The sequence below is a fragment of the Lepidothrix coronata genome, unplaced genomic scaffold (genome assembly GCF_001604755.1).
Source record: "Lepidothrix coronata isolate B3197 unplaced genomic scaffold, Lepidothrix_coronata-1.0 Scaffold6, whole genome shotgun sequence".
In the NCBI taxonomy this organism is placed as follows: domain Eukaryota; kingdom Metazoa; phylum Chordata; class Aves; order Passeriformes; family Pipridae; genus Lepidothrix; species Lepidothrix coronata.
The window spans coordinates 8,545,309-8,573,265 of record NW_016690186.1 but is presented as its reverse complement, the minus strand read 5'-3'; the positions used below and the strand labels follow the sequence as shown (position 1 = coordinate 8,573,265).

Sequence of the window (27,957 nt, the reverse complement as noted above, 5' to 3'; positions counted from 1 at the left end):
TAAGATGAAAATGGCCAAGCTATTGTTCTTGTACTGTATGCATCTCATTAGCAGTTTGGCTGCAGGAGAAAATGAGCCATTAGGGAAGCTGTGGTTAGTAGGTCATTCTGGAACCCAGCTGTGTGCCCAGCCCCATTCCACAATTCAGAAAGGGCTCAGAAAAACTCATGTCTCTTGCCTCTGAATCACTTCTAGAGAATCCTCTGCCTTCACCTCTTTAAGATATGTGGCACCTGTCTTACAGCTCTCAGCCATACAAAGATTTCATGTACAGCTCACAGACAGCTCTTCTAATTTGTGGCAATACCTTCATTTTCTTGGCTCTGCACTGTCTCTTTATTTAAACCTTACATGAACCACCACAGAGAAAGATATGGCAATTATTTTGTGTTGCAGAAACAACTTACGACGTTAAAGTAAAGTAAGTAAAGAAGGATATGTGTGTTACTGAGTGTAATTAATAGGATCTGTGTAAGGACATTCTCCTCTTAGGAGAAGCAGGATATCATGATCATATTTACAATGATCAGACAGGAACAAGGCAAGGCAAGACAAGACTCCTCCTTTTCAGAAAGGCCTACATCTATCAATGTATAAACATGTATCTATCATTCATATATAAACATATACTACATATATACCATTGAAATATATAAATGTACATCACAGATGAGAGAAGATTGAACTATTACAAGCACATTACAATTCATTTTGCTTTCCTCAAAAAAAGTGAGACTTTTAAAGAAAATCAAAACTCTGCTCCTTGTAAAATACCACATTGGGTTGAAAATTATTTCTTTTTGAATATCAAGTAGCCACTACACCCCATCTTCAGTCAAACATAAAGAGCAGACTTTCTGTCAAAGCCAAAGTCAAAACAAGAAGCATTTGCCCTCTGCTCCTGGAGATAATGGTCAAAACATACATTTCCCCTTCCTGTAACTAGAGATAGCTGGAGAAGTGCCACCAATCTTCAGCCTATAGAGTGGTTGTAGTACAGAACTCAATTTTAACAGTACCTCTGCTCATATTGAAATATTTCTCTTAAATGTCACAATCTGTAAATCCAGATACTATTATTACTCTCAGTTACAGTTCTGTACTAAGGGGACAAAGGGAAAACCCTGTGCAATTCTTGTACGTTCTCCCTGAAACACGCTTTGCTGATATGGAAACACTATCAATCATGATTCAAACAGGTGTGTGTACATGCACCAGACTAAGAGCATCTGTTTAGGTCAGTTCTGCAAATGAGAGGCACAATCCATGCTGAAGCTTTGTCAAGCAAGGACAACAGAAGTCATTTAATGAGGGACATGAGAAGGCTTCTTTAGGCCAAATAAATTTGATTTTCTTTGATATCAACACCAAGAACCTTTTTTCCTATTCTTGCTATTACCAGATTGACTGTATATATGACCAAAAGCTGAAATATATTTGTATTTCCAGGTTACACCAAACTTAAGACCCAATACGTCCTGTTTCGTGTAAATGCTTCCTGCATTATAATGCTTAACTGTACTTTTCCTGTAGCTTTTCAGCCTGTCAAGGAGTCTCTTTCCCTTATATGCTGCCTCATTACTGCAAAGGCCTTAAACTGCTCCTGACATTAGGTCTCTCCCCTGAAACTTCTGAGCTCAGAAGCTGACAGGGCAATGTGATTCATCATCTTGTTCTTATGTTATGAATTATTAAATATTTGTCTAATGGAGTAAGCATTGCAATAGCAACAACAACAGCTATGAAGTGTCCTATCTACCAGGATTGCAGACACCAACTGGATGGGACTGAGGGTTTGTTTAGTCAAGTATTGGTTGATGGCAGAGAATTCAGGAGAATTTATGATCTCCCCTAATGCATCAAGTCTGCAGTCAATGTGCACAGCAGAGGAAAGGATGTTATTTGCATCTTGATCTTAGTTGATGCAAAACTTCCATCCCATGGCATGCAGTTCATTAATCTTTCCACTGCTGTCTTAGAAACATTTCCATATAATGTCTGCTTCTGCTGAAATTACTAGCAACTCAGTCACTGGAACCTTTTGAACCTGTAAAAAATACACATCTCTCTACCTTTACTCAGTCTCAGTATTATCTTCTGTTTGATGCCTTAAATTCTACTGGTGAGTAATATCATACACTGTGTTAAACAATTACTTTTTCTATCTGATTTGGAAAGCACTGATTTTCAGTTCTGGGGAGCAGTCAGCTGTACTAACCCTCTGCTGCTGTAAAATACCACAATAAAATACACTTCATCTTATGTTAAGCTCAGAAAGAGCTAGCCTTTCGGCAAGTTACTCTTCACCTAATGAGATCATGAAATAGAAATTACCATAAAGAGACAGAGACTGATAACCCAGATAAGAAGACCATGCTTTTCATTGTCACACATAAGCAGTTGTGGTGGGTTGACCTTGGCTGGATGCCAGGTGTCCACCCAGCTGCTCTATCACTCCCCTTCCCAGTGGGACAGGGGAGACAGTAAGGTGGAAAAAAAACCCAACTTGTGGGTTGGGATAAGGCAGTTTATTTAAAGCAAAAAGTAAAGCAAAGCTTGTGCATGCAGAAGCGAAAGATAGCAGGGTTTATCCTTTACTTCCCAGGAGAAGTGATGGTCAGCCACTCCCAAGAAGCAGGGCTTCGGTACATGTGATGGTTCCTCAACGGGCAGCCATTGGAGACAACAAATGTCCACCTTCCTGCTCTGTGCCTTAGCTTTTATATCGGGGTTGACATCATATGGTACAGAATATCCCTTTGGTCAGTTTGGGTCAGCTGGCCTACTTGGGTCCCTCCCAGGATCTTGCCCTCAATCGAGGAAGGAATGTTACAGTGCTGATGCTGTGCCTGCCCTGCTCAGCAGTAGCCAAAACACCGGTGTGTTATCAACTCCCCTCTAGATACCAATGCAAAGCACAGCATTGTGAGGGCTACTGTGGGGAAATGAACTTCAGCTCAGCCGGACCCAATACAGCAGTGAATGTAATAGGCAAACTGATAGTTTGCTATGTATATCTGGCACAAAAGGAGCTGGCTTCTTGGGAAGGACCAAGCTCAGCATCTGCCTATGTCTATCTTCTTCCCAAGTGCTACATGCCGATGGGTGGGCCCACAGTCAGATCAGCCAGGAACTGTTACTGAAACTGCCTTGCAGTATCAGGACCTCTGACCAAGGGCAGGAGAGGATGCAGTTCCAAACTCCTCAAAGGTGGACCATGACCTCCACAGCAGTGGCTCAGTGGTGGCTCAGCTGGCATTCAGGAGAAAAGAAAAAGCTGGTTCCAGCAGACAGTGTTTTTTAATAATAGACTGCTCAGTGGCTGTGATGACTCTTCAGCATTTAGCTACTTTATGTGCACCATTTCATAATTCTTACTAAAGTCCAAATTAATCAGGCTGATTCTTTCAACCACTGTCAGTTCGATCTCTCTCAAAGTGCAAGAGAACATAGTTCAAGGAACCACGACTTTTGAAAGTCAACTTCAACAATCAGGTGACTAAGGCAAAAAAATGGGGCCAAAGGCATTTGTTAAAGGCTACATCAGTGTGTTCCCATGCATCACAAAACCTGAATGTCTTTTTACGAGTCAGCTGGACACTCAGCCCAAAGCCATGTGCTTAGGTATTGTTCTATATCAGACAATAATTTCACAGAACAGACCTGAAGACTGAGAGCAGTAAATATCCCCTGAGCAACCTGGGAAGCCAACAGTGAACTTTTCTTATCCACACAGACATCAAGTAGGTGAACACCCACCCAGTTGTGCACTCTGAAGTCATTACACAACTGACTCAAATGACCCAGATGGGGACTAGCTCAGGACTAATCACATCTGGAGTACTTTGCTGTAAAGGGGTGCTGGGTAGGATTCTGCACACATTCTGAGAGATTGCTCTTTCCATGCCAGATTGCCCAAAGGTCTCAGGTTGAACACTGCAGATTAAGGCCACTGTCAGTTCAAGACCTGTGCGGTTTTTGTATGCATCTTCAAACCATTTCTTGTCCCCAGTATCACTGCTATAAGAGAACAGATCCTACACATGGTGCTTTACTTATGCATGGAAAGCCCAAATATTGCTCAAAGGGTTCAAGGAGATTGTGAGAACCAATGAGGTTGCCTGGCTTAAGGGGACTGTTTTAGTTAAAAGCAATAAAAATGCAATTTTCCATTGTTAAAATCAATAGAAACACCTGAAGTGCTTACGTTCCTTGTCAGCATTATCAGATGTAAAACATTTTTCTGCCATGACTTAACTCAGGACTCTGTGGGGGATATCAGTAGTATCAAAATAGCATAGGAAACTTTGGGATGCGTAATCAAGTTTTTTTAAAAAAATCTGTTAGCAAAAATAGCAAGTTTCCATCAACCTCTCTCCCGCATGACACTTACAGTTTTGGTATTTCTGTGCATGTATAAAGTCCATTTCCTATTGTATTTCCCATCTCACGACTCCTTTGGGAAAGCCTACTTCATAAACAAACAATTCCCAGACCAGATAACTAAATCTCCCTACTGACCCCTTTCCATATAACCCAACAATAACAGAGACACAGTCTCTGCATTGACATTCTTTGGTGTGTTTATGCTGTTTTAGTAATGATGTAATGGAAAGTAAGTGACATGCTATTATTATTATTATTATGCTAAGGACTGCAAGGAAGAATTGGTATTCTTTAAGGTTTTATTTTTCCATTCAAAAACAAAAGTCTATCCAGGGCTTTCTAACCATTCACTATTACGAAAGGTCAAAATATTCCATCGGAAACATTAAAAAATATGATACTTGAAAAAAGATTTTCAAAACATTTACACAGCTGATCAATTTTGAGTAATGCATTTTATGAGCAATGTCACAAGGTTATACACTTAGCCTTGTGAGCCTCAGCAGTTCCTGCATGTCCCACGCATGGGAAGACAGCGACAGAAGTAACTATAGCTTACCATAGTCTTGGCCTCCCATTCCCTCATAAAGGGTGGGGAAGCCTCTGCAAGGCAGACCCATTCCCTTCTGGCTCCTTAGAACAACCATCCATAGTAACACACATGGAAAAAGCTGGACTCTGCCCTCTTCCTGTCCATGCCAGCCATGTATAGGTCAAGAACAACTCACATCTCCTGAGATTGTTTGAAGCCTATGTGATTTCCCTGAGCACCACATATTTGAGGAACAGGATGTATGCCATTTAGTCTGAGTTCCCCAGAGCCCTATGGTTGTTTGCTGACTTTTGTTGAAAGTCAAAATCTAATCCTTAAACAGGTGTACATAGTTAGACTGAGAAATTAATGTACTTGAGATCCGGCAGGGATCGGTTCCAAGGTGGGGAAGAAGGGAAAGACATGGAGCCCCATTTCCGAGAGCAGCAACTCGTAAACATGAGAAGTTTCTGAAGGAAGCCACCTGAAGTGTGACACCAAGTGCCTATGAGAGAGGTCAACGATTACCCTCAAGAGCTGTGAGACAGTCTGGAGACATTTCACCCATGAAGGTGAATCAACAAGGCAGTTCGCAATCCAGACCCGGAAAAGAACAGGGAACCAGCAAAGGAGAATGTGGCTGTTCTTGCTCATTTTTAAAAGCCCAGCCTTAGCTAGCTTTGAAACCTTCTACATTAGTATGTTACATAGTGTGCAGTTCTCCCATGTAATTTTGGCATTTACATCAGTGCATTAGCAGCAGAAATTATTTCCAAAACAGTTCTCATTCTCTTTGTCACACTTATGATTCATCTACCAACCTCAGCTCTCCATATATAAGTAACTCCAGGAGACCAAATAAAAACTTGGGAGACTAGGAATCTATTATGCAGAGGAAGCAATGAACCTCCCTCCTCTGCAATTCAAAATTCTTTTAGATTTGACAAAAAAATTTAGTTTTAAATTGTAATTTTCTACTGTCAAGCATATAGAGACAGTTTGTCAGCAGTAGGAGTGAAAAAGTACCTTCCAAAGACATACTCCAAGCTAGTGCTTCTACTGTTAGCTTTATGTTCAAGAAAATGACAATACCAAATGTACACTTCAAATGGATATCATAATGGATAAAAGGAAACAAACTACTTCAGAGCATCTCTTAGGGCTCAATCTATCAATTAATGTCTAAGACTGGATTGATTATATCGAGCACAGATGAAAACTGTGCTGCAATACTTCCTCCAAGTCATAACACATAACTTTATGTACTTATTTGTGTGACTTATTTGTTATGCCCAAAAGCTGTGTAGCTAGCATTTTCAATGGATACACAACTGCAGCCCTATACACCGCCTCTTAAAATACTGAAGTTTTCCATTACCTGGAGATTCAAAATCTCCAACAAGTCTCAGCTGTTCTTATAAGACAGCTTTCTTAAACTGCATTAGTGCCCCAGGGAGCCTGTGTCACTTAGCTTAGTGGTCATGCACCACACAAAGGAGTTGTTATGGAGACTGATGTCTTTCTAACAATTATATGGTGTAATTAGTGTTGGCTGCTACAACATAACTATCAAGCTGTCTCCATGGAAACTACCCAAACCCCTGTATTTTTTAAGGTTTCAGCAACTGGTCTTTTTTATAGACCCTTCATATGCAGTGAAGTGCACACTGATTGCCTTATCTGCTTGTCAAGCTCAGCTGAGAAACACATTTTCTTTTCCAAGGTATTTGCATAGTCCCCACCGTGACTCACAGGAATCAACTTTGTGTATGAAGAATAATGTACATATTTCATACAGTGAGGACCAATCACAAAGCAGTAAGGATTGTTACCATTTTCAATTACCTTTATGCATATATGTGTGCATATCCACGTGCATTACAGTGCACAACATGTGTAGCTGGAAGCAGCTCGCTTCTGCTCTTAAGAACCCCTTCCTGGCATCCTTGAAAGCTTTAGGGTCACAGAAACTCCTTCTCAGGTTAGAGACACACTTCTAACAACGTTGGTGCCACGGAGAGATCCTACCAGTAGAGTCCAGATGGGTCTAGCACACAATTCTCCCTCTCTCCTGGGGCCTTGGCTTGCAGCTGCACAGTTTCTCCAGGTTGGGTGAGGAGCGATCTTGAGAGAGTCTTGCATACAGGGCAGGATCTTTGCCGAATGAAACCACACTGTGTTTATGGAATTTCAGTGGGAGTTTATGACATTTTTGCATAAAGCTTTATGAGGTCCTAGCCAAGAAAGCAACGTGATTTTCAGCCAAGAATCTCACTGTCACTGTTGCCTGAGCCCAGCAGCATGCAAAGAAGACACTTTTTCTGTCTACAATATAACCAAGTGGGCAAGTGCCAGAAAATCAAACACATTCTTTTTCTGGTTATGATATACATATAAAATTTTTGAACAGACTTTTTAAACACAGAATCCTGATGCACTAGGGCAGCAAAGAACAAGGAGATCCATCTGCTTCACAAAGTATCCATGGCAGGACTCTTGAGCACCACTTATTTCCTGCAAGTAAATAGCCCTCAACAGAAGTAAGGAACTGACATTCTGGACTAGAATATTTTCTAGCACTTGCATGCGAAGCAGCAGTGAGAGGAATTAAGAGATATACAAATAGAAGCACATGCTTTAGCAGAGGCTTTAAGACTGCAAAAATATGGAAAAGAAAGCATGAATTAATTTTATTTCTCTTGGTTGGTTTGCACCTGGGATTAAAGCAGATAAAATGTGAACAATGTGCGAAAAGGTGCAGTGAGCACAATCAGCCTAGGAGCCTCAGAAGACCTGTAGTTGTGGCTTCTCCACTTCATGAGAAGCAGCAAAAAGAGAATTTCTGCTTCAATAAGTACTTTTCCAATCATTAAGATTGGATATTATCCTTTTTGTTTGCACTGACATGAAGAGGGATCTAGTGTATCCATTTTCTTCAAGGCACCATGGGGACCAAAGAAGCAGACACACAGACACAAAATATAAAATCCAAGACACCAGGAGTCATTCTGAATAGCAGAAAGGATTCTGAATAGCCATTATATATTTTGGGGGAAGACCAAAACTGCTGGGGTATAAGTATAGTGGGCTACAGTTAGGTACACAGGACCCATGGATGAGAGACGCTTTCAGACACTCCTGCAGAATTGCTTTCGCAATGTCTGGCAGCCAGCACTAAACACAGGATGACCTGGGGCAAACACGTCTAAAGTTAACAAACAAGGAACCAAAGCAGCTGCCAGAGGATGGTTTTATGTATTAGGGAGCCTCCAACATGTTTCAATAAACTACAGATTACATAATAGTGCCTGGGATGGTCATATAGAAAAGAGTTGCATACTCTTGATCTGATTAATCTGAATTTTCTTCCAAACAATGCATAAGAAAACCAGTGTAAAGCTCAATGCAACTTGATTTCAGTTATTCAATTTTGTTTCTTCAGATGAGGAAGAAAGAGAGAATCTCAAATCCACTGATTTTCTCATTTGTTATTCCTCTTTATAACAAGCTGCCTCAATAGATTCCTACTGAGAAAAGGCTGAATTCCCTACTATAAGTTTATTAGGATAACATTAAACATGATATAACAATATGAATTTATAAGTAACCAGTATCTCGCTGAATTTTTCCATTCTATTTATTATTTAAATTATTTCTGCTACTTAACTTTTAGAGGCCCTAACAGGCTTCATCACCAGATATAGATTGGCAGACTTAATCAAAACAAACTCACTGACAGCACTGTTAGAGCTCATTAGTGTTCTCACCAGATGCTTCTGTCTGTGTATACGAGCATCTCCAGTTTTTCTTTCCAGTACATGACCCATGATACCAGCACTGTTCTCAAATTAAAACAAGAAATCTAAGTACAGCTTCAAATCCTTGCTCTTCTGGGGATTAAATCTGTGCAAGGCTATGACAAAGCATTTAATATTTCTTGGACCTCCTAAAAGCTTTTTTTTTTTTTTTGTTATACAGATCACTTCAGTGATTCTTTCTGGCATTTCTCATGAATTTATAAAGATATGACTAACACACACACAATTTGCTCTCACAGAAAAAGTGCAGAGAGCATTTGTCACTATAAATATCACACTGGACTACATACACAGATGAAACCTGCGCTTCGTCTGTTTCTGCACAAAGCAATGCTCTGACATGAAAGCTGTCAGAAATCATTACAGGGAAGAATTTAAAAACCTCATACATTGATTAAGTTGCCTAAGCCAAAGTAAGTATCATAAAAATGAGTTACGACCCAGCTCCAATTTATAAGTGAATGAAAAATTAGAGGGGAGGAGGCCAAATATGTGGGCTTCACAAAGAATGTCTCCTTGGATGTGCAAAGCAGGCCTGATCAGATCTCATGGTTAGTTCATTGGAAATGAAGCGGTGGCAACGATCTCAGCCCCAGCTCATCAGTCAGATAGGTACAAAGCATCCACATGGAAAACAGATTTTCCGATTCTCTGCACCTCCCTAGAGGCCTGTGCTGCTGTCTGAGGACTACAGCATTCTCCTTTCTTGGCTCTTTTGCAAGATAAACATATTCTGGCCTCTAGTGCTGCTCCTTTCCAACTGCTGGTGAAAACTCCAGTCAGTCTGAGAGATTAAGAGGATGATCTAGGGCACTACTCAATCCAAGAAAAATGCTCATGTGGGAAGGCAAAGCTGTTGTCGTGACCAGAGGTGTTTTTTTTTTTCACTGAATACCATTCTGCAAGTCCAGACTCAAATACTTTCTACCTTTATTCTTTACCCACATTAATTTAATTTCTTTTTTTTTGGTTGTTTGTTTTTTTTTTTCCACAGGAGCCACACACTTTGATTTAAACAGATTTTTATAGTGCTAGTTAAATACTGCTTTTCCACACTTATGATGATTTAAGATGTGGTTGACACAACTCTCATACCCGTGCACTGCAGAGTTGGATTAGTACATAGTTCTAATACTTTCAAACACCTGCAGGAAGCAGCATTAGTGATCATACAGATAAGACTCTTCTTAACTACCCCATATGTAAATTTATAGTTCCTTATAGATAGAAGGTTCCTTGGGAGAATTTTGTAGGAGCTGTGAGATCAGCCCTGACCCTTCAGGCAAGCTCCAGTTCAGCTCTTGCTTTCTGCCTATCTGTGTCTGTCTCTCCAGTGTCTTTTGATCCCTTTCTAAAACTGATGTATAGTGCTTCCGAATTTTTCAAGCATTCACTGACTTCTAATCCCAAATCAGCTGCATTTCAGTACTTGGAGCAGCAGTTCCTCCATGCTCCTCATGCATCCCCAGATAGGTACATCAGAACCTTAAATAAGCCTTATAGCAAGCTTTAAAACAGTCATAAAGACATAGAGAAACTGCTAGTTTTGATAAAATTATTAGTGCTACAGACAAATCTCATGTCTTCATTACTTATTCCCCTCTTCAAACTCAAGACAAAACATATTTTGAGCACTCAGAAGCTACAACAAAAGGAAAAGGATTAATGTGCTGTTATAAAAACTTTCCTAAACAAGATAATTAAACCATGCATGTTAAAAAGCACACACTTTTAAGGTTGAAAAACAGATTATATCCTCACAGTGACATAGGGGCAAATTTTTAGTTGCTCTAAAGGCACATAATTTCATTGACAACAGTGGCTAGAACAAACTTTGTCTAACTTATGTCTAGAGTTAGCCAAACCCCCACAAATCTAGAAACCCTTGAACTTTGGGAAAGCTTTGATCCAGTCCAGACTTTGTGGCTCTGATCCACTTCAGCTGGGAAGGACCCAAATCTGCTTAAAATATATTTCACAACACATCTTTGCCTGCAGTTTTTTCAGATAGGTCATAAATACCACAAGTAGAACCATTTACCCTCATTCACACACAACACCCACACCCACTAGCAGAGGCAGCTATTCCTATCTCCAACCCAGAATGTTAAACAAAAAAAAAAAAAAAAAGACTCACGAGCAAGTTTTAGATCAGTTGACTTGCTACCAAGAAGAGAGAAGAAAGCTAAGGTACTGAAATCTGCACAGTCAGAATGTTTGGAAGAAATTCAAACTGGTGAGACTTGTACAGTGTGGAACAGCTTGCAAAGCACAAAGCAAGCCATATCACTCCCTTCTTGTTATCCTCAGAAAAACCAGACTCATTTGACTACAGTTTCTAAACAAGCATATTATGCAAGTCTACTTTTTTTTTTTTTTGGTAAGGCAACAGCTTCATTTCACTGTAGAAGGAAAGCTGTGATCACAAACCACATAGGAAGGTTGTGGTTTTCAGATGACCTAGCTGAGAGTGATGAAACTAAGTAAAATCTAACCAGGGAAAAGGAGTCTGACAAGCTCTTCTGACTGCATTCATCACCAATAATTTAACAAATCAGCTGTTAATAACTTAAATCAAGCATAGCCAGACCCTAAATCCTCAGATCATAGGATAATTCCAGTAGGAATGGATCTCAGGAGGTCAGACTGGGTTGCTCTGGGCTTTATCCAGCTGGGGCTTGAAAACCTTCAAAGATGGAAACTGCATAGCCTTCCTGGGCAACTTCTTCCCTTGCCTGTTTTGTCCTTGGGGTGAAATAATTTTTCCTTATATCCACTCTGAACCTCTATTTTTATCTTACACACAGACCCCTAAGCACCACTGTGAATAGCCTGGATCTGTCTTCTTGATAATTTCTCCATAGCTACTGGGTGGCTGCTATTTGTTAGGTGCTCCCAGAGTTGTCTCTCTTCCAGGATGAACAAGCCTGGTCCGGCAGCAACTCCCCTATAGGCAAGTGCTCCAGTCCCCTGGCTTTCTTGGCAGCTCTTTGCTAAACTCACTCCATTTATCAATGTCTCTTCTATATTGAGGTGCCTAAAACAAGGCTCTCTATTCCATATGTGGTCTAACAAGTGCTGAGTAGAGGGGCATGATCACTTCCATGAATTTACTGTCTATGCTACTTTAAGTAGAACCCAGGATCCTTTTGGCCTTCTTAGCTGTCAGGGCACACTGCTGGATCTTGTCCAACTTGCTGTCTACCAAAATCCCCAGCTCCTTTTCCATAGAGCTGCTTCCCAGCTGTGCAGTCCCTAGGCTGTATTATTGCCAGGCGCTCTTCCTTCCCAAGTGCAGGGCTTCACATCTGTACCTGAGGAATTTTCTAAGATTTCTGTTAGCCCATTCCACTAGCCTGTCCAGATCCCTCTGGATGGCAACCTTGTCCTCCAGCACTATTGACTGGTCCTCCCAATTTAGTGTCCATTGCAAACCTGAGTGCACTCTATCACCTCTGATTCTTCAATAAAGATACTAAACAGGAAGGGTCCCAGGACAGCCCACTGCACCACTCTGGCTGTCACAAGCCTCCAGTTACAGTAGGAATCATTAACTTTCACCTTCTGAACCTGATCATCATTTTTTTTACCCATCTGGTTGTCTGTCCATCCAGACTGTAACAATCTAATTTAGATATAAGAATATTGTGGGACATACCATCAAAAGCCTTGTTAATCTTAAGGAAAATGACACCCACAGCTCTCCCCTGCTCCAAAATCAATGGAAGTTCTGGTACTGAACTTCGGGGAACTAGTTTTAACTTTTGGCTCAGGTAAGGCATGCTGCAAACAACAGCTGGTGCACCCACTTCAGAAGGAGTATTCTTCTCCAAAACACCTTTGGAAAGTATAGATTGCTTTGGAAAGCACTATGCTCAGTTTATACACAGTATTTCATCTCAGCTAATGATCTTGGTGTATTATGCACCTGATACTTGTTGTCTCAACTCTACATGCAGGCTGCACAGACGGGCCCTAGGAGTGTCAAGTAGGAATAGCAAGGGAAACTAGAGAGATGCAGAAATTCCTCAGTTCTCCCAGGAGAAGCCCAGATTCACTGTGTTCCTGTGAGGGTCTCTTACCTTTGCAAGGAAACTCCAGGCTGCATATTGCCCTGAGGTTGTGCTGCTTTTTAGCTTTGCTGTGTGCAACATCAGAAAGAATCCCAACAGTCCACTGCAAGGGATAGGGAAAGCTTGTTAATAAAATCTCTTAATTTCAACTAAACAACCTTTTACAGGCACCTTGGTTTTCAGAACTGCAGTGTTAATCCCATTTGGGTAAAGAAAGCTGGTGGACAAGGAGCTTACGTTATGTCCGGTACATCTTGGGTTTTGTTCAGTCAGTGACTAGAATCTGAGTAAAGTAAGTCTGACGCTCTTATGGCTGGTCTCTAATGCACTTGCATAATCAGAAAAGTAGAGATTATTGGAAACATGAGGTGAAATATTAACTTCAGGCATTGAAATGGCCCTGAATAACAGCAATGCTAATTTCGACAGGAACCACACATGTCTGGCAACTCACTTCAACCTCCACAGAGTCTTGAACTGAAAAAATATCCAGTGGAAAGTTTCTGCCTGAAGCTTTCAAGCTGTTTAAATCTCATGAAACCTAAATTCCAATTAGGAAGTCAAATACATCTCTACTGTATAACAAATAGATGACTCAGTAGTGCTGGGAATAGGATGCTCCAAAGTTTTCTGCTGACAATTAGGAGAATTTTGATTCTCAAGTCATATCGGACAGCAATTCCCAATGCTCCTGTAGCCAAGAGTACTCTAAAGGAAACTGTTCCACATTTCACTGGACTTTACAGAACTTATGAGCCTTAGTTCTGGAGTTTGTTTCACTTCTGACTTATGTACAACCCACTGGTTGTGAACCAGTGAAATAGTGCAAACCAGCAAGCAGGGAATAGAAAAAGGACTTCAGAATATGTAAGGCAAAAATTACTGTGAGGCGTAAGAGATTACAAAGTACTGTGGGAAGCTGCATGGGAAAGGAGACAGGATCAATACCACATACAAGTGATGAAGCAAAAAGTGCCTTGGTATTTGCAGAGGGTATGCTGTTCTGGATAGTGATGCAGTGCAAGTGGTCCCCTCTCTACAACAGCAGGAAGTGTGGAAAATGCTGGCTCCCTGGGTCAGAATTTTCCATGCTGGGCTCCTGTATATCAGCCAAGTGCTGTTTCCTGCTCAATATAGGTGGCAAAGTTCCATCTCAGCCACATGTCAGTACAGGTACCAAACAGTAAGGTAACTTCCCAGGAGTAGAAGGAACTAGCGTTTCTTACACTGAGCCATAACATGAGACCCTAAAGGACTATCTGCTATGCCTGAAGACAAGGAAGTAGATGATGTTTTGATGATAAAAGATAGGCCCAAACTCAGCAACTTGTTGCAGAAGATGAAGTGCTGAGCAGTAGAACATTCCACTCTGAGAAATGAGTTAGTTCAATGATCCAACATTGCCCAGACTTTTATTTAAGAGTCCAGTAGCTGGCTTAAGTTTGTTTCAAATCTTCTGCTGCAAAGGGCTTTTAGTCAGAGAGATTTGATAATGTTTAGTGTAATTCAAAGATAAACAGTGAAACAGCAAAGCATGGGAATGTTTACCTAAATATTGACGCCACAATTAACATCAATTTATTTTGTTAAATAGATTGAGTATTTTTCACCTCATTGCTAATGCTTCAGACATTCTGCAGAGGCAGTAGATTTAGCTGTATCAGTTGCCCTTACTTTACATTGTATAGGTTTTCCTCCAAATCCTTTATGTCTATAAAGACGCTGGATTACAAGACGTAGGAGAGCAAATGAGATGCTTGTTTCTCCATCTAACCATTCCTTTTCCCCTTCCTGCAGTGCACTGTGCTATCTACTATACATCTGCTGAAGGTGGGGCAATGGAAACAGAAGTGGGAGTCTACAAGTGTTAAAATTCTAATGAAGTGAAAGAGAAGAATGTCTGGGCTAGACAGATATCCATTAGTGCTTGCAGTTAGACCTTGCCTTCACAAAAAAAATATCTAACTACAAGCTACTTGCAGTATGGATAGTCCACCCTTGAAAAAAAAGTCACTTTCATAACAAAAACCTATTTACATTGGAAATTATTTAACAATCATTCTTAATATCCCCTTTTAATGGAAAATCTGGATACTAGTAAGAAAAACCCTAAAAACGAGGAAATATTTTTGCCATCAGTTAGCATGAAAAGATTTTTTTCCCCTCTAAAAAGAAAATACTTTTATTTAGCAAAAGACTGAAGGGAAAAGATGGGAATAAGTTGGTTTTTTTTTTGAGATAATTAAGATCTATAGGAAACATATTTATGTTGTCCTGTAAGAATTATGCTATTAGGCAGTGAACTTTTGCTTCTCAAAATAATGGAATGCTTGTTAAAGCCTCTCCTTTTTACCCCAAAAAAGCATTCTGCCAAATAACAAGATGTACAGGCAAATAAATCCATGTACAGCCATATACTGCTGAAGACTAATACTTTGTAATCGCTGCAAACAGCAAGTTTTACTAGGGCTAATCCGACTTCAGAAGCATTTGAGAGATGCTATGTATCAAAGCTTTGCTACATTTGGTAAAAATTATTTTACTGGTGACTGGGAACTCTCCGGATCAGAATGCGCTCACTCAAGGAAACACATAAAATTCCACACATTTGAATCTCAGGCCTTCAAATGCATATCCACAGATATGCACAGATGTATATTCTCTGCATTTTTACTGGCTTATGCCAGCAGAAACTAGTACAACTAAGGCTTTACATACTCCAAAATTTTTAACTGAGAGTCAAGGTTGGAAGTCAATGTGCTCTCTTATTTTGAAAACATTTACATGTCTTGTTACAGAAACGTTACCTGGCACAGCAGCTGCTATGAAACCTGTAGAAGTACAGGAATGGAAAGTCCAAGGCACTGAAGAGATCACCTGAGGGACAAAGCAATATACTCAGTGGAACACTGTTACAAGCAAGGGAAAAGCAATTACAGGAACATTATTAGTTTAACATTCCTCTGAGCCTTTACAGCTGGCTAACTTCTCATTTATGATGCTTTCCACATTTCTGGTGTGTTTAATGATTTCTTTCTGACCTTGCTTTTAGCCAGTTCCTGCCTTTGGCTGAAAAAGGGATATGTAAAAGTATTCTCTGTGAGTATACAGAAAATCCTGCTTAAGCAACAGTTGCCAGTGGATAGACATGCATTATATCCACTTCTTTTATTATAGAGTTTGACATAATTCCTACTGAAGTAACAGGAAACACACACATATGGCGGTTGCTTCCGTCTTTGGCGTTTGAACTCTCTAACACATAGCATGTTGAGAGGTTTAAGTTCTCCCAGGTCCAAGTAGAGCTCTTGAGTACTTGAATTTCCAGGAACCTGGGCCCTGGTTGCTCTTGGTAGCAACAATTTCTAGGAGTTCTCTAGCCTTTAGGCTCTACAGATTTGCAGGAAGCTCCATCCTTCACTTTTTGAAATTCAGGACTGTTTTGCTTAACATTTATGTCTATCCTGTGTGTGTGGGGGGGTGCCTATGTACACAATATGCACCACCAGGCAAAAAGAGGAATTTATGTTTCTTTAAATGCTTCCTTCATTTCTGACTGAACAAATGTCTAGTGAAAGCAACAGGTGATCATCTTTACCCTTCTAACTATAAAAACACCACTATGGTAGGATTATTAGCCACCATAAAATAACAAAGTTATCAATTTTTACCATTTGATCTGTTGCTACTTCAAATCCTGTCATGGGCTCAAGCAATGGGATACCTCTTATGAAAGCAACAAAACCAACACTCTGCATAGCACTGAGGGCAATGCAGAGAAGGAAACTCAGTTCTATATGGCCTGCTGGGACACTGCTCTGAAGAGGACATGTTGACCCAGGGAATCCTTGTTTTTTACCACGCACCAACTCAAAAACTGTTCTTTGTTGTCTATCCCGTGCTGCTTCTTTGCAAAGGGCAGCTAAGAAAGGTATTAGGAAATATCATGCAAATTACACCAAGTTATATACTATTCTCTGCTGTTCCTACACGATAACATATTATTGGTCATATCCAAGGCTAAAATTCTAGAGGGTATGGTCTCTAGAAACATGCATGGAAAGGAAAGGCAATATGAAAACCTAAAAAAGGAACAACTCAATACACTTTACCTGCTGGATGGGATGCAGAGGCCAACAGCACCACACTAGAAAAATTTTAAAAAATTAATTAATTGGATACTACAGAATATATGACAAGGGCTGAACGTTATAAATTGACAGGTTTGTGTTTGTTTTTTTCATGGTGAAACTTATTCCAGTTAAGTAGAATAACTGAGGCATAAGTATCAATTAAAAGAAAAACAAAGTTGATTGGGAAAGAATCTCTGGGGTCACTTAATACAGTTTCTCACCTGAAGCAGAACTATCATGAATATTTGATCAGGCCCTCTGTGGTTCTGTCTCAAAAATCTACCAGCATAGAGATTCCACGTCTCTGGTAACTTGTCCTAGGGCCACTCTACCTACCCTCCTAGCAAAGAAGTTTTTCCTGCTGTCCCATTTTTAAACCATCAAAGCTGCAATGTATGGTTGTTGTTCTGTGTTATGCCAGAACAACTGCACTTAAATAAGTTTGAAAACACATGAAAATAACACTAAGTACCAGCCCAAATGATTTTTCAGAAGTAACAGCCCAAATGATTTTTCAGAAAGATATAAGTGATCAAGCAAATCAACTGTAACCAGTCCTTTACCTGAAGTATCACTTAAGATTTCTGAGGTCTTACAAAGACTTCATCCTCTGAGTTTGCATAGGCTGTACAGAGCCTTTTTCAGTGCTACTGATTCTTTCTCTAAATTTCTGATTTTTCCCAAATTTTTTCATTCCAAGTTGTTTCCAAGGTTAGAAGGCTACAGAAACATATTGTGGGGCACTCTAAGATGGGAGAAGCATGTATGCCTCCAAAGCAGAGCTACAGCTTCTTCCAGTTAACAACATACATCGATGACAAACGCTAAGGATAAGTTAGAGCATCTGCAGAGTCTTCTTCTTGAAAAAAGTAGCAAGCATTGCACTTAGAGAGGTAAAAAGACAATCATTAATGTTATGAATGCTAAAGCATTCCAGGCCAACTCCCTTTTCCAGTGTTAACACAGCCACTATTTCGAAACCTGCTCACTCAGCTCGTCCCAGCTCTCTACATGATCAGGCTACTGCACTTGGTGACCTGCCCTCGGCAAGCTCTGGTGAATTCCAGCGTCATTCACAGAGGCACCAGCAGCAAAACGAACTGCCAAGAGCATGGAAATGCCATGGCCAAGGAAGCCCTGGAGGGGGAGCTTGTCACTGAAATCAGCCATGGAACATAATGGGCTGGAGAAGGAAAGGGTTTATGAGGGATAGACAGGCAGGTATTTTAGGCTTCACATTCTGTATGTCTTTGAAAGGCATCAGCTGCTACAGTACATTCACACTGTCAACATTTATACATGTTTTTAAATGATGCAGTTGTCACAAAGATAATGAAGAAGACAAAGCAGATCACAGCAGGTAATTTCCCCCCCACATTCCTCCCCACACACGGGTGCTCTCCCTGCATGGGACGCCAAGAGGAACTCACAATAAACAGGCCCAATTCCTCAGTTTCCTGCTAAAGAGAGAAAAGGAAGCAAAGGTCTATTGCTTTTGACTGAGAAACAGAGAAAACAGGAGACTGGCAGGGGAAAGGAAACTGTATCAACAGTGATGAGAATTATGACTAAACTGTGTTACTCCACTTCCTTTTTGCACTATTAAATTTTAAATAAAAAAACACCGAGATTGGGAAAACTCAGAGAGAAACTTCCTTCTGCAACCAAGAGGAATTGATAATCCTACCAGACATCCCAGGTTTTGAACCAAAGAAAACATATGAGGAAAACAAAACCTTATTTGTGAAGTGTGGGGCAGGCTAAGGCAAATGGGTTAGATGGCATTACAGCTGCACTGTAGCTCTGCTCTGAACAGAGCATCAGTAGAAAAGACACAAAGATGTTGAAAAACCAGATGAGAGATTCAAAGGTTTCTAGTAGGACAGCCTGGATACCAGGCTGCAGCAAAACGAAAACCCCTGTGCTGGATTTCTCTGCTCCTCTCTTTTTTCCCTGTACTCAATATTAAGGGCTGGGTCACCTGCAGTTTCCTTTCTGACTAAAAAGAGGTTTTGTCAGCAAGAATATTAATTTCTGCCTGCAAAGCTGCCCTCTTCTTTTGCAGAAAATCTACTGCAGCATTTTTAATTCACAAAACTGATAGATTAGCAGCTCCTCCAGAATCCAGATTTAGTTTAGCTGCATAGAGTAGAGCCTTTACCTCATACCTTTGTCAGTGTCACTCCTTCACCACTTGAAACTCTCAAGTGTCTGTTTTCTCCTCACCAGTAGCTGCTAGGCCATATGGTATGCCTTTGTGAACACAGATCAGACTGGGACAGATATTGGGATGTACTGAAACTTCCTTACAGGTTCTCCATAAGAATTAACATATTTCTACCTGCCTCAGCATGGGAGAAAGTCCAAGATGAACTGCAACCTGCTTCTAAGACACATTATGTATCCCTCAACATGTGAGGCAGACATTACTACCTCTCCCCTCACACTAACTCTTGCCTTCTAGGGGGGGAGAAATTCCTTTCTTGATAAAAAGTAGGGGAACAGAAAGGAATAAAGAAAATACAAGATTATTAGAAAAAGTACTAGTAAGTAGAACACCAATGCAGAAGTCAGAGTACAGGAAAATACAACAGTGCAGTAAAAAAAGGAGGTGGGATCAAGAGAATTGGAGAATTAGAGGGAGTATCTTGGAAGTATATTGCCCCCCTTCTCTTCCTCCCTCTCCCTGCCCCAGATGCTTAGACACAAGGGAGAGGGATGAACAGGATGGGGTTGGGCACTGCCTCACTCCTCCCTTCTCCGTATAGCACAGCTCTGCTTTCCCTCTTACACTTGCTCCTGGTTCCCTTTTTAAAAGCCATTGAATAATCATGCTGTAAGTGATGAAGAGAGAAGAACGCCACACTTTCAACATCAGCAAATATTTCTTCAGATCTGTTTAGTTCTGGAAAGTTCTCATTCATGTACATTTTCTTAGGATGTCTTTCCCTCCCAAACTGTTCCAGATTTTAGAAGAAGAAACAGTGCATGGCATGTAAGGACAGTATATGTTAGGAGACTTTGCTAATTTCAGTTGCACCTCTGGAATCATCCAACAAAGCCAATACAGTTAATGTTTCTTTTTAATCAGAATATATATTTTTTACTCTAACATATTGGTACATTCTAACATTCAGCAATGTGGTGCAAAACTTTCCATCTGCTCTATGCAGGTAGTCTCTACACTGAGAGTACAACTGTGCTTTCATACTGAACAGAAATGCTTTGAACAGCCTCTTCTGTTACAATCCTATATGTTTTCCTATATATAAGGAAAAATTTTCTTCACTGAAAAGGTTATCAACCATTAGAACAGGCTGCCTAGGGCAGTGGTTGAGTCACCATCCCCAAGAGTACTTAAAAGACATATACATGCGGTGTTTAGCGAGTGTAGGACTTGGTAGTGTTTGGTTAATGCACTCGGTGATCTTAAGGATCTTCTCCAACCTAAATGATTCAATGATTCTACATTCTATCTGCCTGTGCCTACACAGCTGCTTTCTTTTACCCGCACAGCCGCACGCCGGCTGTGTGATTTAGGTTAGAAATAAGCAGCTTTAAAGACCCACGGATCATAGTGCTAAGAGGAGAAAGTTGCACTAATGCCACACTAGCAAGTTCCTTCATAAATCGTGGAATCATACAATCATGCTTGTATAGGCAAGATCTCCAGTACACGTTACAGTATCCTGTTCTGGAGGTGGAACTGGGATTCTGTCATGGCCAAAACAGTCCTCAAGAAGCCTTGAGTACAGGAAGCAGCACATACATTAATACCTGCTAAATCACAGAATTTAGTGCTGGGCACCCTCTCACAGAGATAAACCCACGTTTACAGTAATTCTGACCCAGAGCTGCCTTTGAGGAGTTAGAGTTCATTCGGAGAATATTCTTCTACTCAGTGAGATTTAAAAATACTTTTGACTGTTTTCTACAGAAGTTAAGCTTGTGCAGTAAAGCTGTGTGTACACAGCTCTACATAGCTCTCAAACACTCTGAACAGCTTCTTTGAAGGTCTCACGAAGAAACAAACCCCGTCAGTGCCTTCTGCAGCAGAAGGATTTAAGTCCCATTAAATACTTGCCATGGAGGTTGCAAACATGGAAAGAGCTTCCACCAAATTTCACACCCTTTCAAACATCGTCAGCTATTATGACAAAACAAAACTCTAAAAGAAATCAGATGTCACTTATCCCATTTCTATGGTACTGCTTGTTTTCCCTAGTCCAAATGTTATGGACTGTGAGCTTTTGTAATACAAAGAAATACAAACGTATACAGATATCTATAGACCCAAGCCAAACAAAGAAGCATCCAGTCTGCTACCTCCACTCAGTCACCTGTTTTCCAGCAATTGCTTTGCACCATCATCTTATAAGCTATGCTGACCTTTAAGCCTCTTATTGGTGAAAATCTTTGGAAGATTTGATAACAAATTTTTGTTTTTAAGCAGATGCTGAAAATAGCCATCTTCCAAATTGCACAAATCCATTGTTGGATTATTTGTTTGTTTGGTTTTTTTGTAAAAAGAAAAGTTTTAAAATACATACCATTGCACCTCACAGCTCCTTAGCAAGAAGTTTCTCCCTTTCAAAAGCTTCCAAATAAACAATCATACTTTCCATGTAATGTGGAACTCCTGCTCTCTGCTGGACACAAGTTCACAGACTCCAAAGGACCACGATCGCCAATTAACAGAGAAGACACCCAGCCCTGACTTTTCAAACAAAGCTGCAAATTTAAGACCTTCAACCAAAATCTGAATTTAAAGGTTCAGGTCTATGTGCAATTTTCAACTAAAATGACAACTGAAAGCCATATTCAGGCAACTGCCAAATGAAAAATCAATTGATTTTATTGCTTGTTTAATTATTTTCCCTTCAACACAGAAAACCAGCTACAGCTCATTCAAGACTTCATGGGTTATTTCTGCGTGTGGCAGCTATTTGCAAACTCCACAACTAATTCTTCCAAAGTTTCAATAAACACATCTACCTCCTTTGCATAAAACTGATTTGCTTTGCATTTCATAGTGCATTGCATAGAAGGAAAACAACTGATTTAAACAAGAGACCACTTCAAGCAAACTGCTATTCAGATATTATCCACGAATGGGACGCTGGTGAATAGACACTGGAATCATACAGAGGCAAAATCACAGGCCTGCATTACTTATGTATCAAAATAGGAGATTTGATTGAACTAAGATAGAAAGAGAGGCACTGTTATCATATGGATGATGATACAAGATAAATGGGAACTGAAGTGAAGCAATGCTCCTACACTGGTGTCTCTGATGTGTTCCTATCAATGATCTTTCATGTGGTCATCCATCTAATCAAACAGAGAAGTACAACTTTACTTTTGTTATGCTTATTCCTAACTTCTGCTCCCTCTTTCATTCCTTTTGACTACCCTTTGAATTTATTATTCATATTTCATAGTGTCCCCATATGACTTCAGCTACCATCCTAAGAAGACGCCAACATATACAACATATGGATGGAGGAGAATGGGCATCCAACATATGGATGAAGTAGAATCTAATCAAGATTCTATATGCCCTACTTCAAACAAAGCCTCACCAAAACCCAACAGAAGCCAAGTACACTGAATGTTCTGACTTGTGTGGCTCTTTGAGGAAAGGATTGAATTTAAAAAAGCAGGGGAATATGGTCGGTGACTCAGGTTCTTTCACTAGCTAAAAAATAACAAGCCACTTTTATATCTCCAAATCAGAAAAACAACTGAAAGTCTGAATTACTCAATCCCACTAACAGCACTCTGAACAATCAGTTACTGCTCATGTTCTTTGCACACAGTACTTTTGTAATCACTACCTCCCCTTCTGGCAATTTTGTACAAGTTTTATTTTCTGAAGTGGGGTATTGCCAGGGAGTTACTCTGTAAATATTATTTCTGGAAATGATAGATCACTCGTGCACGTGGTGATTTAAAAATTCATAATTAACACCTCGTTACCTTCCCAGGTGTATATTGGCATATCCATCCATAATCAGAGCCAAAAAAATTCATCTGCTAAGCCGTTCAGCTTAGCACTGTTCTTTCAGTGAATGTCCTTCTAAATTAATACATTTAAGTAGTGGTAGCTATGAGTTTCCTCACCAAGCCATGGTTGAAAATGAAAACATATACCACATAAAACCAGCTATGGTGTATCAAAGACTTATTCATTTTACCTGAATACATAGTTGATGTACTGTTGGTCCAGATCACTGGAAGAGGAGGGAAAGAAAAAAAGGTGCTCGTTTAGCAAAGCAGTTCATTTGGCATAAGAGATCAGTATATTAAGCAGTATTATAACACTATAATATTCCATTATATTAATTTATATAATATAGTTAGGTAATAGTAACATTATATTATATACATAATAAATATAATATAGTAATAACTTTATCGATATTAATAAATTAGCTAAATTCTCAATTAATCAGCATATTAATTTACACATAATTCACATATTATTTCTGTTGTTACTATGTCAGTGGAAGTCTCATTTAAAGTGAAGTAAAATGAGACTGACTAAAATTTAGAACCTTTAACCAGAGATGGAAAATGGTTTTGAAATAAATGAGGTCATCCATATTCTACAGATGCATATATTATGAACATATACATAATATGCAGTGGCAACAGATCCATCTCCATCTATACAGACAACTGCAGATTACAGACACTGTGAACATGTAGTGCCATCTGATTCTAAGACTACTATTGCATGGTTGGAGTTCTAACAAGCAAACAGGATTAGTGAAAGGTTTCAAGGTGCTTAAGGCACTTGGCCATTCCAGTCCTGTGGTAAGTCAGCAACTGCTGAACACTTCTGAGACTGTCACAAAGGGAAGTACTGACAGATTCAAACCATGCAGCTTTCCACATGAACACAAATTAACATTGCCTCAACACCTGTGCCAGTAATTAGGGGTTCTTTTTCCAGGACTGAGTCATCACCCTTGGATAACACAACGTTTAAAACTAATTCAGTGTCCCAGTTAGCAGTACAACTATCAATAACCACATGCTATTGTCACCAACAATAAATAAGGCTCCTCTTGCAAGGGAAGTCATTAATGATTAACCAAGAGTGGCCCAGCTCATGCTGATAATGCAGAGATCCCTACAATTTACCTGACTGCTACACAGATGTGTTTCTAAGCCCCTTTGATAGCAATCTCTTTCTTTGTAAAAGAATATGAAAACACGCTACCTTAAGGAGCCAGGTTTCCACAACTTGTGAAATACTTTGTAAGCCCCTGTAATTGAAATGACATGTGTAATTGCCATAACATGCAATCATTCTGACAAACAACAGCTTGTTTGGCCGTGGTACTGGCAGACGTGAACCCCTCTGAATTACAGTTTAGCAACACGGCACAAAGGATTCCTAAACCATGAGTAAAATGAACCTATCGCTTCAAATTAATAGTTTTCAAAGTGTTATCATCTCAGAGTACAGTCATGCTTTGTGGTTCTGCTAGTTCTTCTGAGGAAGAGACAACTTCTAGCTCACAGCAGCTACAAAGGAGAGTGTGTGTGTACGTGCTTTTGTGTGTAAATACATACAGAAGTGTCACAGAATGGGTTCTTCAGCCCACTCGATTTTGGGGATAAGTTCTATGACATATTAAACTGTGTGGACCCCTACGAAGAGCTGTTGGCTCTGAGCTGTTGGCTCTGAGCTATCTTCACTATTTAAAGTTCTCTCAGCTCTAGCATCTCCAGGTTCTTTACATTTTTGACCCACCCACCTCTTGGTTAGCTCACATTTCTATTCTGGGTAAAGCTTTAAGCACTCATGGAAGAAACTACAGCTTCAGGCTCTATTTTTTCAGACTCTTTCTTCAAGGCCTTGGGGTATTTTTTTTTTTAATTCACAGAGAGAACCAGAACATGAAAATTAAATCCAGTGGAACACTGAAATAGATGTACCCAATTCTGCCTCTGTTAGGTAAGGCGAAGGGTAGAACACATGTCCTTTCTCTAATGCCCTGTCTCGACAAACTTAATGCAGGAAGTTGGTTTATCTGTTTGCCCTTTCTTATAGCATCTTTATTTCAGTTGATAGGAAATCTAATTACACAAAAACCAACAGTCAAATCAACAACTCTCAAAACCAAAAGAAATGGAAAGAAGCTATATTTTGAGCATAAACATTTTGTTGGCACTTCCTACACGTTTCAAACACTCAGAAGAACCCTTCTGAAGATTCTCTAAGCAGTTTTCCACCTCCATGACCAAGCACTGCTTTACAAGTGAAACCACTTGGCTTTGAGAAAGCAGTAACATCACTCATTACGTCAAATAAGTACTTGACGTGAAAAAATCCATAGCTTCTACTTTTTTCTAAATGAGCAAATGTTTATATATATATAATATTTTCTAGAGGAAAAAAACTCCTATTTCATATTTGTATATTAACAACATTTTAGAATGGGATCTGTAGACCTCCTCTAGACACGAATACATATAAACACATTACCTCTGCCCTGAAAATTTTACAATTTGAATAGAAGAAATAAAGAAGGAATCATCCTTAATCTGCAGATAAGACTTAACATATGAATGAGTCACTCAGTCTATAGGACAGGTAAGAATCAAATACAAGTTACTGATTATCCACCCAAATGCTCCAAAGGACACAAATCTCCTAGTTAAAGATTACTACTCTTGTTTTCTTCAGATTTTCTGGGTCTGACTGTTTCTAGCTTTTCAGGGAAGAGTTATGATTTATCTGAATCAATGTTTAGTCTGAAAAAAAGACAAAAGAAAACCTGATGGGTTATGCGACTCACTGTTAAAATTCTTAAAAAATGCGTATGATTGCTTAAAAAACCCCAGCATTTCAACATCCTTCCTCTGGGACCATATTCCATGATATTTTAGAGTATTTTTGTCAGTTTTTAAATAAAATCTGTGTGTGCAATAAAGGTCTAACTACAAGTTATTGTTTGCCTTTTTCATGTTTATTCTCCTCTTAGAAAGAAGTGTCTCTCAGTAGGTACCCATTAAAAAACAACCAGAAGAGCTTAGTGCTGATTAAAATTGTATGTGCATTTTCTCATCCACTGTTAACAGACTGCAACACCTAGTTTATTCTGATGTTGTTTTCAATATAAAAGCTATAATAGGAACGCATTTTCTTATGTTTACTGATCTTCATTCTTTCCAAGTGTTTCTTACGTAAAGAATCTCAAATATCGGTAATTTCATAATAAAGCTCATTTCTCCAAAACATTTACTCTTCCTAAGTCTTTTCTTAAAGAAAATTACTTACCAACACAGACCAAGTGAATTAGAGCCCATAAATAACCACTTGGATCAAACTGCAATAAAGAACATCTACATAAATAAAAACATGTTCATGTAAACATACATATTGTGATTTCCCTGCAGTTAACTTCCCAAAGCAAGTACAGCAAGTGGGACCAATGCTAAAAGGAAAGAGAAGATGACTAAAGAAGATTGGGAAGACTGAAGTTCTTTCTGTCCCCCTTAGAGACCTGGCATATGCCAGTTACCGAGGTTCTCAGCTTGTCTTGACAGGGATGGTTCTATTTCCTTCAGTTATGTACAACATTTTAAACAATCCAATCATATGGACCTCAGTCTGTTTAGTCCTGTATTGGCAATCAGGGAGGAGCAAAAGGATCAGAGGACCATCACTAAGGTGTTTGTCATGTCTCCTTTCTCCTCTCAGCCTCTGCAGCAGCTAAGGCTCCAACTAATCAGAGTATCCAAAAGAGTGCTTCAAACAGACATCTGCCCTTGAGCAAAGCAGGCCCTCTTCACAATCAATGGGTAAAACCAAATATTTTGAGAGGAGACATTTTAGATGTCTGCTTTCAAGGGAGATGAATCATATATCAGAAGTTCCTGCTCTGCTCCATGGACTATGCAGAGCTAGTGCAAGTGCAATGCTTCCAATGGCCACATTTGATCAGATGAATCCAGACAAGTTTCAGATTCATCCGACTTCAGATATTAACTGAAGTGTCTAAAGCAAGCAAGCAGCCTTCATAGGTCTCCAAATGAGAATCTCCAATGAAGAAACCTTTGCTGGATGGAGCACTCTCTGGAGGTACCTCCTTTCTTTCTCCAGTAGCTACAGAAAGCGTGTAGAATGAATACAAAACTAGTTTAGGAACCTTCTGAAAGTACATGCAATTAATTCAAACCTAAGTGATTTGCTGTAAGCCCTGTAAGAAGTAAAATCATGGTTTCCCCTGCCACTATCTTCACCAAAGAGCTGCATGTCCAGACTGCTCAGAGGTTTTACCATGTTGCAAACACAGTAAAACCAGCACGACTACAACACAGCAACGGGAAACATTTACAGTTCCTTCACAGGAATCCTACCCTAGCTTACAAGTAAAAGCTGCATCCCTCGTATCCTAACACAATGTCACACATCAAGGTCTAACTAGAGCTGCTTTACTAAGCAGAACTCACCTGTGTGTCACACAAAGGAAGGCACACTGCTGCTGCCAGGAGGAACAGCACACTGTGGAGAAGAGAAAAAAAACAAACCACAAGATCAAAAGCTTGCAACTTGGATTTGTACTCTCAGCAAAGTAGAGGCAATTCCACTTAATTTTACACTGACACTTCAGTTTTTTATTCTATATTTAAAAAGCAATTTCCGCCACCACAATTAAGTTTTACTTCATGCGTTCTTTGTAACTCACACACAGCGAAGTTGTATGGAACAGAAGCAGCAAAAAGCATCTCAGAAGTGATGAAATCAAGTTTTTTTGATAGAGAATATTATTCTTCACTTGCCATCTGGCTTCCCTAGGCTTCTTCAGAAAGCCAAAATCAACCAATTTCTGTCTGAATGGCTACCAAAAACTTCTTTTATTAAGGTGAACTGCCTGTTACAATAATTCCAGTAGAAGTGACTCCCTTAAAAGTAATGGTGTTACTCCAGAACACAGAGCAAAGTGAAAATGAGAGGTACTACACTAGAAATGGTTTAAGGACAATGTAAGTCC

At 39.7% G+C, this 27,957-nt stretch overlaps 1 protein-coding gene across 4 annotated transcripts in view; it reads right to left on the bottom strand.

Annotated features, from left to right (window-relative positions):
* TMEM241 (transmembrane protein 241) overlaps window positions 1-27,957 on the bottom strand; it is a 56,616-nt gene that overhangs the window by 12,919 nt on the left and 15,740 nt on the right. For all 4 annotated transcript variants that reach the window (XM_017833566.1, XM_017833572.1, XM_017833579.1 and 1 more), the window contains exons 7-13: window positions 27,416-27,467; window positions 26,241-26,289; window positions 24,174-24,219; window positions 23,143-23,178; window positions 16,922-16,956; window positions 15,617-15,686; window positions 12,819-12,912 (exon numbers count right to left, since the gene is read on the bottom strand). In XM_017833566.1, coding sequence (XP_017689055.1) covers window positions 12,819-12,912; window positions 15,617-15,686; window positions 16,922-16,956; window positions 23,143-23,178; window positions 24,174-24,219; window positions 26,241-26,289; window positions 27,416-27,467 — 382 coding nt within the window. The remainder of the gene's footprint in view (window positions 1-12,818; window positions 12,913-15,616; window positions 15,687-16,921; window positions 16,957-23,142; window positions 23,179-24,173; window positions 24,220-26,240; window positions 26,290-27,415; window positions 27,468-27,957) is intronic.